General features: G+C 37.9%; 1 protein-coding gene across 1 annotated transcript; it reads left to right on the top strand.

Moving 5' to 3' along the window:
- Window positions 1-6,496: 6,496 nt before the first annotated feature.
- On the top strand, window positions 6,497-7,369 carry LOC141647919 (uncharacterized). Its single transcript, XM_074456293.1, has 2 exons — window positions 6,497-6,580; window positions 6,665-7,369. The coding sequence occupies exons 1-2, from the start codon at window positions 6,497-6,499 to the stop codon at window positions 7,367-7,369; spliced, it is 789 nt and encodes a 262-aa protein (XP_074312394.1).
- Window positions 7,370-13,508: the final 6,139 nt, after the last annotated feature.

The following is a 13,508-nucleotide window of genomic DNA, read 5'->3' as shown; positions in this document are numbered from 1 at the left end:
TCTTCGTAGAACAACCCCCTGGTTTTAAGAATATCAAATTTGAGGATCATGTGTTCAAATTGGACAAAGCCCTATACGGATTGAAGCAAGCACCTAGGGCTTGGTACGACAGATTATCTAAGTTTCTACTTGACAGTGGATTTAGTAGAGGATCCGTCGACAAAACCCTATTTCTAAAAACTGAGGGTTCTGATCTTTTGGTTGTTCAAATATACGTCGATGATATCATCTTTGGATCGACCAACCGAAGCTTGTGCAAATACTTTTCTGAGTTGATGACTTCCGAGTTCGAGATGAGTATGATGGGAGAATTAAAATTCTTCTTAGGACTGCAAATACAACAAACACATGAAGGCATTAAGATCCATCAGCAGAAATACATCAAAGAGTTAATTCGAAAATTCGGAATGAAAAATTCACATGCTATGCCTACTCCAATGGTCGAGAACAAGAAATTGACATTGGATGAAAACGGTAAATCAGTTGATGAAACTACTTACCGTAGGATGATTGGGTCACTGTTATATTTGACCGCAAGTAGACCCGATATTATGTTTAGCGTATGCGTTTGTGCGAGATATCAATCGTCTCCCAAAGAATCGCATATGACGGTCGTAAAACGAATTTTACGTTACTTAATTGGAACGGCCAACTTATACCTATGGTACCCAATGGAGTGCAATTTTGATCTTGTCGGTTATTCTGATGCCGACTACGCATGATGTTCTCTAGATAGAAAAAGCACGTCGGGTGTCGCCACGTTTGTCGGACCGTGTATCATCACGTGGGGTTCGAAGAAACAAAATTATGTTGCCCTCTCAACTGCTGAAGCCGAATATATTGCCGCAGGACTGGTATGTACTCAACTTTTATGGCTTAAGCAACAATTACGTGATTATGGTGTTGACGTAGGATGTATTCCTATTTTATGTGATAATACTAGTGCGATAATTATTTCTAAAAATCCCGCACAACATTCACGTACCAAACATATTGAAATAAGACACCATTTATACGAGTCCATGTTGAGAAGGGGAATATAAAACTTGAATTTTGTAGTACTGAAAAACAATGGGCAGACATTTTGACAAAATCTTTAGCTAGAGAACGATTTGAGACTTTACGGTTGGAAATTGGTTTAATCAGTGGTACCTAAGCTTCTATATTTGTTCAATCCTTTTATGACTGACTAGTTAAGTTAAGATTGTATGACTGTGTCCGTATATTGCGTTGCATGAATAAATTCGTTTATAGAAATATTTTTATCATAAGATTCTATTTGCTATTTAGAATTTAATTATTATACAAACTTATTCCTCATCACAATAAACAAAACACACCATATTTTTATCTTTCCAAATCTTATAAAATCTTCCAAATAAGTTTCCATATTCACGGCTCACACTTCCTACATAAAATCAATTTCCTAATTCTTGTCTTATCACCATAAATTCCTATACTTATCACAATACCTATTCCTAATTAAAGACACTTACCATAATTGACCTCCACTTGTTAACCCTAAACCTACACCTATATCTACCCTTGCGTGTTAACCGTCCACCCAAAACCCCACTTGCATAACTTTTCTTTCTCTCTTATTTTTACCATCATCACAATTCATCTCCTTTACTCAAACCATCTCCATCACCCCCTTTTTCAACAATCACCATCATCATGAATACATCTCATGCAAAAAATACTAGATCCTCAACCCGTCACCACCAAAACTGTCCCTTTCCTAACCAAACATCACCTTTACCACCACATAATCCTCATTCCATGAATTGTCCTTCACCACAACCCAAACCAAACTCGCCCCTGTTTCGTAGTCGGCACGAATCGGTGTTCGAAGGCAAAAGACGCCGTATTTTCAAGGGTAAAAATAAAGTAGTTGTTGATGATAGTGAAGCTGTGGAGGAACCCGAGGTGATAGTTCCGAATGGTGTTGCTCGTACTTTGCTTAGGGATGCTTCTAAAGCCGCGACCAAGAAAGGGTTAAATCGTGTTCGGCTTACTCATGATGAAAGCATCTTAGTTAATCGAGTTTTGAGGTATTCCATTCATGGTGGTAGGTACTATCTGAAATCTTGGTTGGTTAGTGTTCCCGCCCTTGCTTTCTTTGTTAATTTTCTTGATTTTCAAGGGTGGAGTCACATTAGTCAGTTTTCGGGTCCTATTTACCCAGTTGAGTTGGTACAATTCTTTGCTAGTGTCTCAATCAAGAAAGGTGTATTGCATGCGGTTGTTAATGGCGTTGATGTTACCGTCTCTGTTTCGGATTTTTGCTCTGCTTTTTCGGTTCCCGATGAAGGAATCGAATGAAATCCGAGTCTTGAATGGTCTAATGTTGTGAGTGAAAAGGAGTTGTTAGTGAAGAAGTATTTTGAGGAGATGACGGAGGGAGTTAATATCGTGGTTCGTCCTCTCTCGGCAAAAATCAAGTTTCTCTTGAACTTTTTGTGGAACACAGTGGTGCCCAGGAGAGGAGGCCGTGATAAGGTGTCGAGTTATGAAGCTATAATGGTTTATTCTTGGTTGGAAGGTCAGAAGGTGAATTTGGGTAGTGTTGTCTTGCACCGTATAATTCAGACGAGTCTTACGGTAACTAAGGAAAAATTGAGCACCACAATCGATTTGCCGTATGGTATGTGGATATCTCGTTTGTTGGAAATAAAACGAGTTGTAGGGCCTGACAGTTACGGTGTTAGTGCTCGGAATTGTATGTGTGACAAGTTGATCAAGCTAATGGGTCTTGTTGTTGATAGACCCGAGTTGCTTCTTGCAAAGGATGTTGAGAAAGCCCCGGTGGATTCAGGTTTAGGAGCTGTCGAGTCAAAGTTGGAGGGGTTTATGAGTGGTTTAATGGAGAAATTCGAGGAGCATTCGACTAATTTGGCTACGGTGTTGTCACGGGTTGGACCATCTCGGTCTTTAGACTCGGGCTTGGATGCTAGTCGGGTGTACTCTTGGATGGTGGAAGTGGACAAGAGGTTAGCGGGTTTTGAGAGGGAGCTGAAGGTAATACGTGGGGAAGTGTTCCCACACGGTGATCATCTCACTTTCCTTCCAAGTCAGGGTGGTGCTTTGGTGATGCACGGGAAAGCGATGGCGGGTGATCAAGCTCTCACGTTGGAGGCCACAAAGGCTCTTTCTTTGAAAGTGCTTAATTTTGAAAGGAGCATTGGTACTCTTTCGCAGCTGGTTCGGAGCTCGTTTGACCGTCTAAATGCTTTGGAACACCGCACTAGACCCGACTACGTGAACCCGTATAAGACCCGCAACATTTGATTTCCTCTCGTCCTACCCATTCTAGCCTTGCCTTAATTAGCTTTTCTTTTTATTTTTCTTAATGATGTGTTAAACAAACTTCTTATTAGGCCCATTTTGGCAATGCACTTGTGGTTATGGCCCAAGTGTTCTATTAGACATGTGTTCATTCGGCCCACTTTGGCTTTGACATGTTTAATTCTTAGTTTGTATGCTAATTATCTTTTGGATGCTTCTAGTCTTGCGTGTTACTATTATTTCTTATGGCGTTTTTATCTCTTGTCTCGTCTTATATTATTCTAGTCATTTTTGATTTGTTCTTAGCTTTTCGATGATGTCAAGAGGGGGAAAGAACGTCTATAGTAAGCATCTACCTAAGCTTGCTCCTTGTCAAGACCAATTGTCTCTTAAAGTCCTTAAAGTTTCGGTTGTTGAAAAATTGTCTTGATCTTGCGTTAATCTTTATTATCAAGATAACGGTATTATATTGAGGGGGAACTTTTTAATTAGTCACAATTTTAGGAGACTTGCCATCATCAAAAAGGGGGAATTTGTTGGACCATATAGCCTATATGTTTATGTTTTGATGATGTCAAGGTGTTTTACATTCTATATACTTGTTGCGTGTAATCGTTTGTTGAGTATCTTAGAACTAACCTATTACGAGCAACAAAGAGGATTGTGACAATTGCATGAGAAGTTCAAGCCTTCGTTCAAGATCAAACAATTCAAGATTCATTCAAGTATTATGTGAAGATGAAGATCGTCTAAAGATTAATCAAGCTTGGATGATAATGTAGCCTATACTCGAAGATCTCCTTGAAGATTAGAATAGTATAGGTGATTATCTCGTAATGGTAATCAAGAATGAGTTTCTTTAATTAGTAAAGTTATAGCTTTGCAGCTATAACATTACTAGTAAAAGATCTCAATGTTATAGCTCTTCTACTGTAACATTGAAATGCTGAGTTTTTATACACGACTTTTAAATGTTTCGAAAAATTGTTTTATAATTGTTTAAAGTTTATTTTAAACGTTTTAATGAAAGTATTTATTTAATAAAGTCCGGTTTAGTGAGGAGTCCGGTTTTATTGTAAACGTTAATTGGTAGTTATGATGGATCAACTTATGAGTTGGAATTTACTACTAATTAGGGTTTCTATATGGCCTCTCTTTGAAACCTAAATTCTAATTATATGCCAAGATTAGGGTTTGCACGATTCACGAGCTTATGGGCCGTGATATCTCGTGTTACCTAGTAGATATTAGGTAAAGATTTTATTCTATAATAATATCTTTACATATCTTATATATCTTGCTTAATATATTTGTTTAGGATAAAAGATATTCTTGTTTTAGGAAATCTTATCATAATCTTAGAATTTATAGTAAAGATAATATTTGGAAAGATTATATTCTATCTTTTAGAATATTCTTTATTATCGTTTAGGGCTTTTAGGAAAGAGATAATAAGAAGATATAATTTGTAATTATATCTTATTATTTTGGCTATTAGGGTTTGTGCAAAAACCGTGTAGCCTACTTCTTCCTTGGCTATAAATACTTTGCTATTTACAACATCTAAAATAGAGACCTTAAGCATAAAAATTGTTTTCATATTTACAAAGCAAAACCGTGTATTTTAAGAGAAAAACCGTTTTGTTATTTCGAAAGGTCGTGTGTCATAAAACTCGCATACTTGTTCTTCATTTATCGTTATAAGATAATAGTGCTTAGTTGATTTCTTAACTTGTTCATTAACGTGAACCTTTGTTAGAATCATTAGTGCTTTGTTATTAGCGTAAGTTAGTCACTCGAATATTTTGTAGGGTAATATCCGTATAAAACCCATAAATTTTAGGACTATAACGCAAAATTTAACATGTAATTTATGGTCATAAACAAAAATACAATAGAAACGATAAAGGTAAAGAATCAACCTCGGGTCCTAGTGCAATTCGGCAAAATGAATAGAAATCAACGTAGATTTCCTCCTAATTGTTGCACCCAAGACCGTCTGAGATTATGCCCTCGTGCTAGAAATGTATTCTCTAATTGCCTTGCAATATTGAGAGAATTTGTTGTGAGTTTTACGAGATGTGAGATCTAGGTTTTAGAGGAAATTTTTCCAAAACCCTAGTTTTGTGTGCAAAATGAATTGTCTAGGTCAAAAATGAGAAGAGCTCTCATTTTGTTCCCCTTGCTTGGTCCGTGGGTTTGATTAGGGAGGGAGTGGGCTTTCCACTTCCTCCTTATTAAACTCGTGATCCGACTTGAATTGCTAAAACGTATATGACGCGATTTTATTATAAATCGTCATCGGTTATCGGTTATTAAAATATCAACTAGCAACATGACTCAGTCGATATATTAATACTTGTCCGACAAAGACAATATTGTATAATTAACTCAATATACATTAATTAAATATAATTCGTTTATATTCAATTTACGAATTAACTGCTTAATTCGTCTTAGCCATTATTATTTAATCCGTATTAAATAATTATCTCAACATCGTGTTTGACTAATTACTAGTCAATAACTCCGACTAACTGGTTAGTCATATTAGGCATCAACATGACTGTATTTTCATACCGTCACATCTCTCAAACGTATCCTATAGGTGTGACTTTTAGGGACCAGTTGATCACCGTCATCTGTATGACAATAACGTCAAACTTATCTAGCAAGCCAACCGTTATTGATAAACGTGGACCAACTGATATTAATACAAAAGTATACCCTTTGATCCTTTTAGAGATTTAAATGTTATTGCACTAACTGTAGAGGACACCAGCCCCAACATATTTAACGGTACTCATTGAGTTACAGCTAGAGTTAGTTGTACAAGTTGGGTTAGTAAATTTGTAATCCGTAGAAAGGTACTAAATTTATTAATCGAGAATAGTGGACGTAGGTTTCGACTTGTGAAACTGAACCACTTCAAAAATCCGTGTGTCTCTTTTTGTTTCGTTCTTTCGTTTATTTCGCTTATCATCATTAGTTGATTAGTTAAAGTTTAACCAATAAACTTTAAATAATCAATTACATACGCACAATCGAAAAAGCTTTAAAAAGTTTTAAATCCTCAATTCACCCCCCCCCCCCCCTCTTGAGTATTTTGGATCAATAGACTCTTCACTACTGCCACAGCATCTCGGAGATCACATCACCAGGATAAGCAGGCAATTCTTCTGGGGGGTATTCTGCTGGTTGCAGGAAAATGGTGTATAAAAGCTGGGATAGCATTTGTGCCCCTTGGGCTGAGGGTGGATTTAATATTAAAAACCTTGCAATCTGGAATCAGGCAGCTATGCTCAGCTGGCTTTGGAAGTTAGATCAGAATCAAGGATCCATATGGGTGCACTGGATGTCATAATATTATTTGCAGGACCATTCAATCTGGTTGATGGAGATTTGGGAGCACCATCCTGAATGCCTTCGTGGTATTATTCAGACTAGGGGTCATTGCATTGCTCAGCTAGGTAGTATCCTTCAAGTCAAAAATTTGCTGCAGCAATGTACGGTGGCAGGCAAGTTTTCCATCCAGCATGCTTATAATGCTTTGAGGACTAAGTATGTTGTCACTGAGTGCAGTCAGGCCATTCAGAGGGGCTTCTATCTACCCAGGCACCAAATTCTCCTGCAATTAGCTTCCCAAAACAGGCTTGCCACTGTGGATCACTTGGCCAGTAGGGGTCTCCATATGGTTAATAAATGTTCCCTCTGTCAGAGGCATAGTGAATCGGCTGCACACTTGTTTTTTGATTGCAGTTACTCTGCTGAGGTTTTGCAGGCCATCAAAAAGTGGGTAGGGATCAATACTTCAGACAGTTCTCTGCAACAATTACTAAGCTGGGCTAACAAGAGGAAAATTAGAAGGCATTGGCGCATTCAATGGGTCCAGAACAGCATTGCAACAACTGTGTATAGCATTTGGAGTGAAAGGAACTTGCAGATTTTTGAGAATCAGTGTAGATCAAGCCATGCACTCATACGGGACATCCAGTATACTGTCAGCACCATCTTGTTTACCCAAATCCAGGATGTTTTTCATGAAGAGATACTAGATAGTTTCCTAGCATCTAGGAGATAGTCTCATGAAGCCTTTGTGCTTTGTATCTTAGAGGTTATACTTTGTAAGAAATCTCTTGTATTCTTCTTTTGGAATATAATGAGAAAATACCATTCTTGCAAAAAAAATAATAAAGGTGATACAAAGTGGTATCAAAGTATAGATTTAGAGCCTAAAACCAATGATGCTAATGAACATAGGGTGTCTAACAAAATTAATCCGGTTAGAGACTATTAGGAGCCCCTCTTAGTCCGGTCGGAGACACGTCCTTAAATCGTACCGTGGCCCTCTCAGTCTTGAACCGGCAACCGCGTGGTGAGTAAATAGAGTGGGTAGTTAGAGTATGATGTTTGCATTGATTCGATGTATTGAGATTTAAATTTTTTGATGGTGGTATTAATTGAGTTTTGGTCCTGAGTATAACGACCAAGTCAAGTATTGATGATTGATATGAGATGTGGATGGGTTTGGTCATGATGCATAACATTGAGTAGCAATGGTGATGATTTGTGAGCCTTAAAGATGGGTGTGAACTGATTTAGAATGTGCTATATTTTTATGCGCTTTAATAGTTGTGTAAAGCTCGTATCTGATTATTTTATGACTCGTAATTGGTTACATTGGATTGATTAAGAGTTGTGTTATGAGAAATATGAGTTTTTGGCGAAATTTACCTTAACTCGATCGAGTAGACCATGGACTCGAACGAGTGTGTGTGAGTCGATCGAGTGACTTATGTTGGCTAGAGGTCTCATTCTCGAACATTCAACTCACTTGAGTAGATAAAGAACTCGATCGAGTGGTTGTGATTCGATTGACCCCAACTACAATGACCCCTGAAGAGATAGAGAGGCTGGTAGAAATGAACACGGGCGCTGATGATACTTCAAAACGTTCAGAAGGCTGAGAAAGTGGTAGTTGATGCAAGTATGCAACCACTATGAGTACTGTTATAGGACAACATCGACCCACAAAATACGATGGGGTTGGCATTCCATCTTTGCTGGGTGACTGGATTCAGAAAATGGAGAATGTTTTCAAGGTTGTGAAATGTTCGGAGGAGTTAAAGGTGGATCAGGCGACCTTCTACCTGGGAGAGAAAGCTGGGTTATGGTGGCATTCTAACAGAGACCGATTAAGGCAATAATATGAGGAAGGTTGAGAGAGCAAGTTTGAGTGAAGTGATTTTAAAGGAGAGTTAAGAGAAGAGTTTTTTCTCGAGCATACCAGGAGTAAAATGGGAGCTGAATTTGATGCATTTAAAATAACAGAGGGAATGACGGTTAAGGAATATCACAACAAATCTCAACCGTTGTCGACTTACGTTGAGGATCTCAAACTATGTCCCGAGATTTTGACTGAGGTTTGAGACAGGATTGACACGAGAAGATAGAGAAGCTACCTGCGGACTGCCTACCAATCCGAGGGACGCGTACTTGAGGGCAAGTCATGGTGAGAGATTTGTCAGTACGACCAAGTATATGTGAGATAAACAGGAAGATAAGAGAAAGTCTAAGAGTGAAGCTAAGGTAGTGGCCAAGGGAGTAGCAAGAAGGCGAGTTACACCTAATTAAGATCAAACTCGTCAGGAGGATCGAGTTATGGTTGAGGAGTTAGGCAAGGGAGTGGTTGGAGCCGGGGTATTGATAGGCAACGAGGATTTCAATGTTATAGTTGTGGCAAATATGGCCACAAAGTTGTTGAGTGCAGGAGTAGGGAGAGAAGTGGGAATGAGAGCGTTAACCAAGCAAACAATTACCGTACTCCGACACCAGTGTTGGAAGCAATTGAAACTTGAGATCCTAGAGCAACAACAACAACAACAACAACAACAACAACAACAACAACAACAACAACAACAACAACGGAGGAGGCTCGTACAACGTAGAACAATGGTGGGAGCCAGAGCAATGGAGGGAAATCGGTGTCATCACTCAGTACTATTCAAGGTTAGCCAAGAATAGCGAAAAGTTATTCATGATGGACAAGCAAACGGCTGAGGATGATGCTCATGTGCTTACTCATACTTTCTAGTCAACCTTTGTAACTCCCCTATAAGTTGGGAGGCCTTCCTCAAGGTCATCCTAACCCATGAAGATGTCACGTGACTTGGTTTCCCAAGTTTGCAGTACGAACAAACGAATAGAAGTACTTTAGCATAGATAAGTTGTAGTTAAGTTAAGTTAAATTACAAGTTAAGGGATTCAAATAGCAATACCAATTATACAACCCAGTTGAAATAAAAGCGGAGTCTAGAAGAGTCATTAAGCTAGATAACAAAAGTGGTGACATGCTAATACGAAGACCGCTCCCAAGCCTCTAAACTAGTATAGGCAAATGCTACCTGTCAGGCCACTGCTCCCCATATGAACGGAAATCATCATATGGTTCACCACAAATATTTGAAAACGCTTTGGTTAGCTCCAATAATACAAATGCCTACTAAAATCATATAAGGGTGACATGCTAAATGGTTATGACATGAAATGATAATGTAACAATGCAAGTTATCAAACCCATGCCTCCTCCATACCAAACCCGGTGATGGCATCGCAACACCGTCACCCACAGCCGGACTGCAGTCCGTAACAAAGTACTCAGCACACACCCGTGTTACCAGACCCAGGCGCTAACCGGATCTTTGCCAGACGTCGTGCCTCAACCACACGAGTCTCTCCAAACTCGAATCATTACCGTGCACGACCCTCTTGGAGTGGGAAGCTCCAAGAGACGACCCAAGCGTAAGACGATTTCCCAACCGCCTTACGTCTCCTCAACAACAACCAACATGATACTCAAACCATCCATTCACCACCTCCAACAACCACAATAAACCAAGTATGCACAACATACTAAATATGACTTTCCACATAATGATAAACCATCTTATGACAAGAATCCACATGTGTACCAATAAACCAACTAATTAATTGACAAACTTCCCAATTCATGTTATAATGCAACAAGGTGACATCATGATGCCAAATCCACTCACCCAACCATGAGGTATGATGAACACTCAACATTAGTATGTAAACAAACCCTAATTACTTACGTACTCATGTTATCATGCAATTACTACATATATCATGTAATTCATGACAACTAATGTACAAGCAAGCACCCATATTATCAAAGCTAAGTAGGGAAACCATACCTCTTGCTAATCTCCAAGAACTCAAGTAAGCAAGCTAAAAGGGCTCCTCAATGAAGTCTCCTCCTACACAAATTAACTAACTATCACAACAACATACTACAACAATAATAATACTCCCTCCAATTTCATTTATTGTTCCCCTTTCTTTTTGACATAAGAAATAAGGGAATCAATTTGGACCGCACAATAGACATGACCCCACATCAAATTGATTTTGGACCACACAAAGTTGTCCAAAAAAGAAAAGAGAGAACAATAAGGAAAATAGATGGAAAGAGAAAGGAGAACAATAAATGAAATTGGAGGGAGTACTAATTATTCCTTAATTAACCCTTAATTAGTCAAAACCCTAATTAAAATCTCATAATACAACATACTAAAGAACTAGGGTTTACTAATTAAGAATAAAGGAAAAAGTGTGAAAGTATACTTAAAAGTGTAAACAATTGACAAGGAACAAGAATTGGAGAATCAAATCCTCAAGGTATGGGCAAGATCTTGAGTGGATAAGGTTTGAGAGGATTTTTGGGGATTTTGAGAGATAAGAAGGATAGGGATTATGATTGAGAGTGAGTGAAAAATCTGAAAAGAGGGCTTAAATACCAAAGCCCAATAACAAAGCCCAACGCCGAAAAAGACTGAGCAGCGGCACTCGGTCGAGTGCTCGGTGGCACTCGGTCGAGTGAGCATCCACTCGGTCGAGTACTCGGTCGAGTGCAGCACTATAAAATACGGGTATTACAACCTTAAACCTACTTCTGTTTTGTTTGACTCGGGAGCTACCCATTGGTTCATCTCTAGCTAGTACACATGCGTCAACCTTAAACTATTAGGGGTGGTAGTAATAGTAGTAGTGTAGTAGTTGTAGTAGTAGTGAAGTTAAAGTACTGTGAAATTAAATTAAGTTAGTTTAAGTCAAGATTCGTTCAGTTCAGAAATGTTAAGATCATATAAGTTCAGTTTAGAAAAGTTAACTCTTATAAGTTCTGTTCAAAAAAGTAAACTCTTATAAGTTCAATTCAACTCCTATAAATTCAGTTCAATTCATGAAAATTACTCTCTTATAAGTTTAATTAAGCTCATGTACGTTCAGTTTAATTCAGTTCAGTTTAACAAAATTAAATCTAAAAAAATTAGGGGCTTAACATGTTATTTTCACCGGCCACAATAGGTGAGAAAAAGGCCGCAACACATGTCAAGTTGTCTCTATACTTAATTCTATTTGTCAAAAATCACATGTGGCATGTGGAAATCACCCAAATACACCAAGGCACTCTCCTGCATCTTGTAGCACACTTTAAGTGGGAGGGTACTTTTAAGTAGGAGGGGTGGTATAGAAAGGCTATTTGGCAATCTGGCTACTAAGTGAGAAGGAAAGTGTACCAAAAAAATGTTGTGGGCCATTTTAGAAAAGATAACTGGGGCCCAACAGATCAGGATGTTTTTCAGCGGGCCCTGCAGCCCAGTTGAGTACAATTACACGCATGCCTCGATTCTCAATATAACAATAACAACTTAACAACCTTTAGTCCGATTTAATTGTTTACTCTTTCACGGTTGTTTCTCTATAAATCTATAATTACTTTCGTATTAGAAATATCTACCGGTGTCATGTTCGGCGGCAGTTTCTGGGTCTATTCCGGGCGGACTTGGTTAAGTGGCTCCGAAAAGAGCTTGGAATTATACGACACTAAATGACCATGTCGTACTAATAAAAACAATCATTGTTTTACAACCCTAATACAAATGTTATCAAGTTGACTATAGCATACTTACAAAATAGTCCTTACTCCTTATATCAAAGTTATATTCACATACGAGTTTATTACAAGATGTCCATCGTATATTAACTAAAAAGTTACCTAAACGTAATGCATCAATTTACCAAGTTATTTTATCAAGTTTAACTTATTATTAACAGTACATATAACTAAAATGAGAAAAAATGTCGAATCGGGTGGCATATACAAACAAATAAATTGGGACCAGTAGTCGTGTCACAATAATAAATACTTCATAATGCTTCCTTAAGTTATTAATCGAGTATTGTGAGACTATTTTCATTGATCATTACTCGTCTTACACACGCACCTACTAAATTTCTTGTAGTTATATTGTCAATAATATAAATATAACATTATTATAACATTAACATTAAGTATCAATATAATATTATCATCAAAATAAAACTACATGACACAAGCCTAATTATATTTGTTTATTTAATATTCCGTAGGGAATATGATATGAAGTCTTAACTCTTAATGCATGATATATGAACCATCCTGAGAGGAAAAGAAGAGGATCTTTGTAATTGCAGATAGAATAACAATAATTAAAAGTGCATTATGCGTTTGGCACTGTACAAGTAGGAAACTAAGTTAGTATAATAATAGGCCTAATCTAGAGTTTGCATGTTCAGTGGTGTTTGTTGTAAGAGTTGTAACACATAGCTTTGCTAGATTATAGGCCATAACTAATCATGTAACTCTATACTATAATCTACAGTGGTCCTATCAACTTCTGGCACTTGCACATTCAATTCATCACTTTCTATGCTTATTGTTTCTTTTCATCTGAAAAGAGCTAAACTGAACCTAAGACCATCCCCAAGTAAGGTCACCGACTGGGTCGTGATCTTGTTGGGTCACCGTAATGACACCTTAAATTAGGATTAAGGGGTTAATTTTGGTGACCTTCAACTACTCAGGGTCAATTGGTGACCTTGAGTTGAGTTGGTGACCTTGTTGGTGACCATTAGCAAGACACTCCCATTGTTTAAAAAAAAAAAAGGACAACCGTCAAAATAAAGAGAAGGTGACATTTGGTTGAGTATGATGACCCGGTGTAAGAATTATTAATTCTCTATTATGTGGACCTAATTACTGATGTCAGTCACTTTAATTAGAAACGGTTAGAAATAATGTTTCGGGTTTTTTATTGGGAGTAATAGAATAAGTGGATTACGGTTAATGTTTACAGGCCATTAACATATTAGGCCTA

This window comes from Silene latifolia, chromosome 1, assembly GCF_048544455.1.
Source record: "Silene latifolia isolate original U9 population chromosome 1, ASM4854445v1, whole genome shotgun sequence".
NCBI lineage: Eukaryota > Viridiplantae > Streptophyta > Magnoliopsida > Caryophyllales > Caryophyllaceae > Silene > Silene latifolia.
The sequence above is the reverse complement of the archived record's forward strand: the minus strand, read 5'-3'. Positions and strand labels throughout refer to the sequence as shown.

Coding starts and splice junctions, on each gene's coding strand:
- LOC141647919 (XM_074456293.1), top strand. CDS start 6,497: ATGGTGTATAAAAGCTGGGATAGCATTTGTGCCCCTTGGGCTGAGGGT. Junction 6,581..6,664: donor ACCTTGCAATCTGGAATCAG/GCAGCTATGCTC, acceptor TATTATTTGCAG/GACCATTCAATCTGGTTGAT.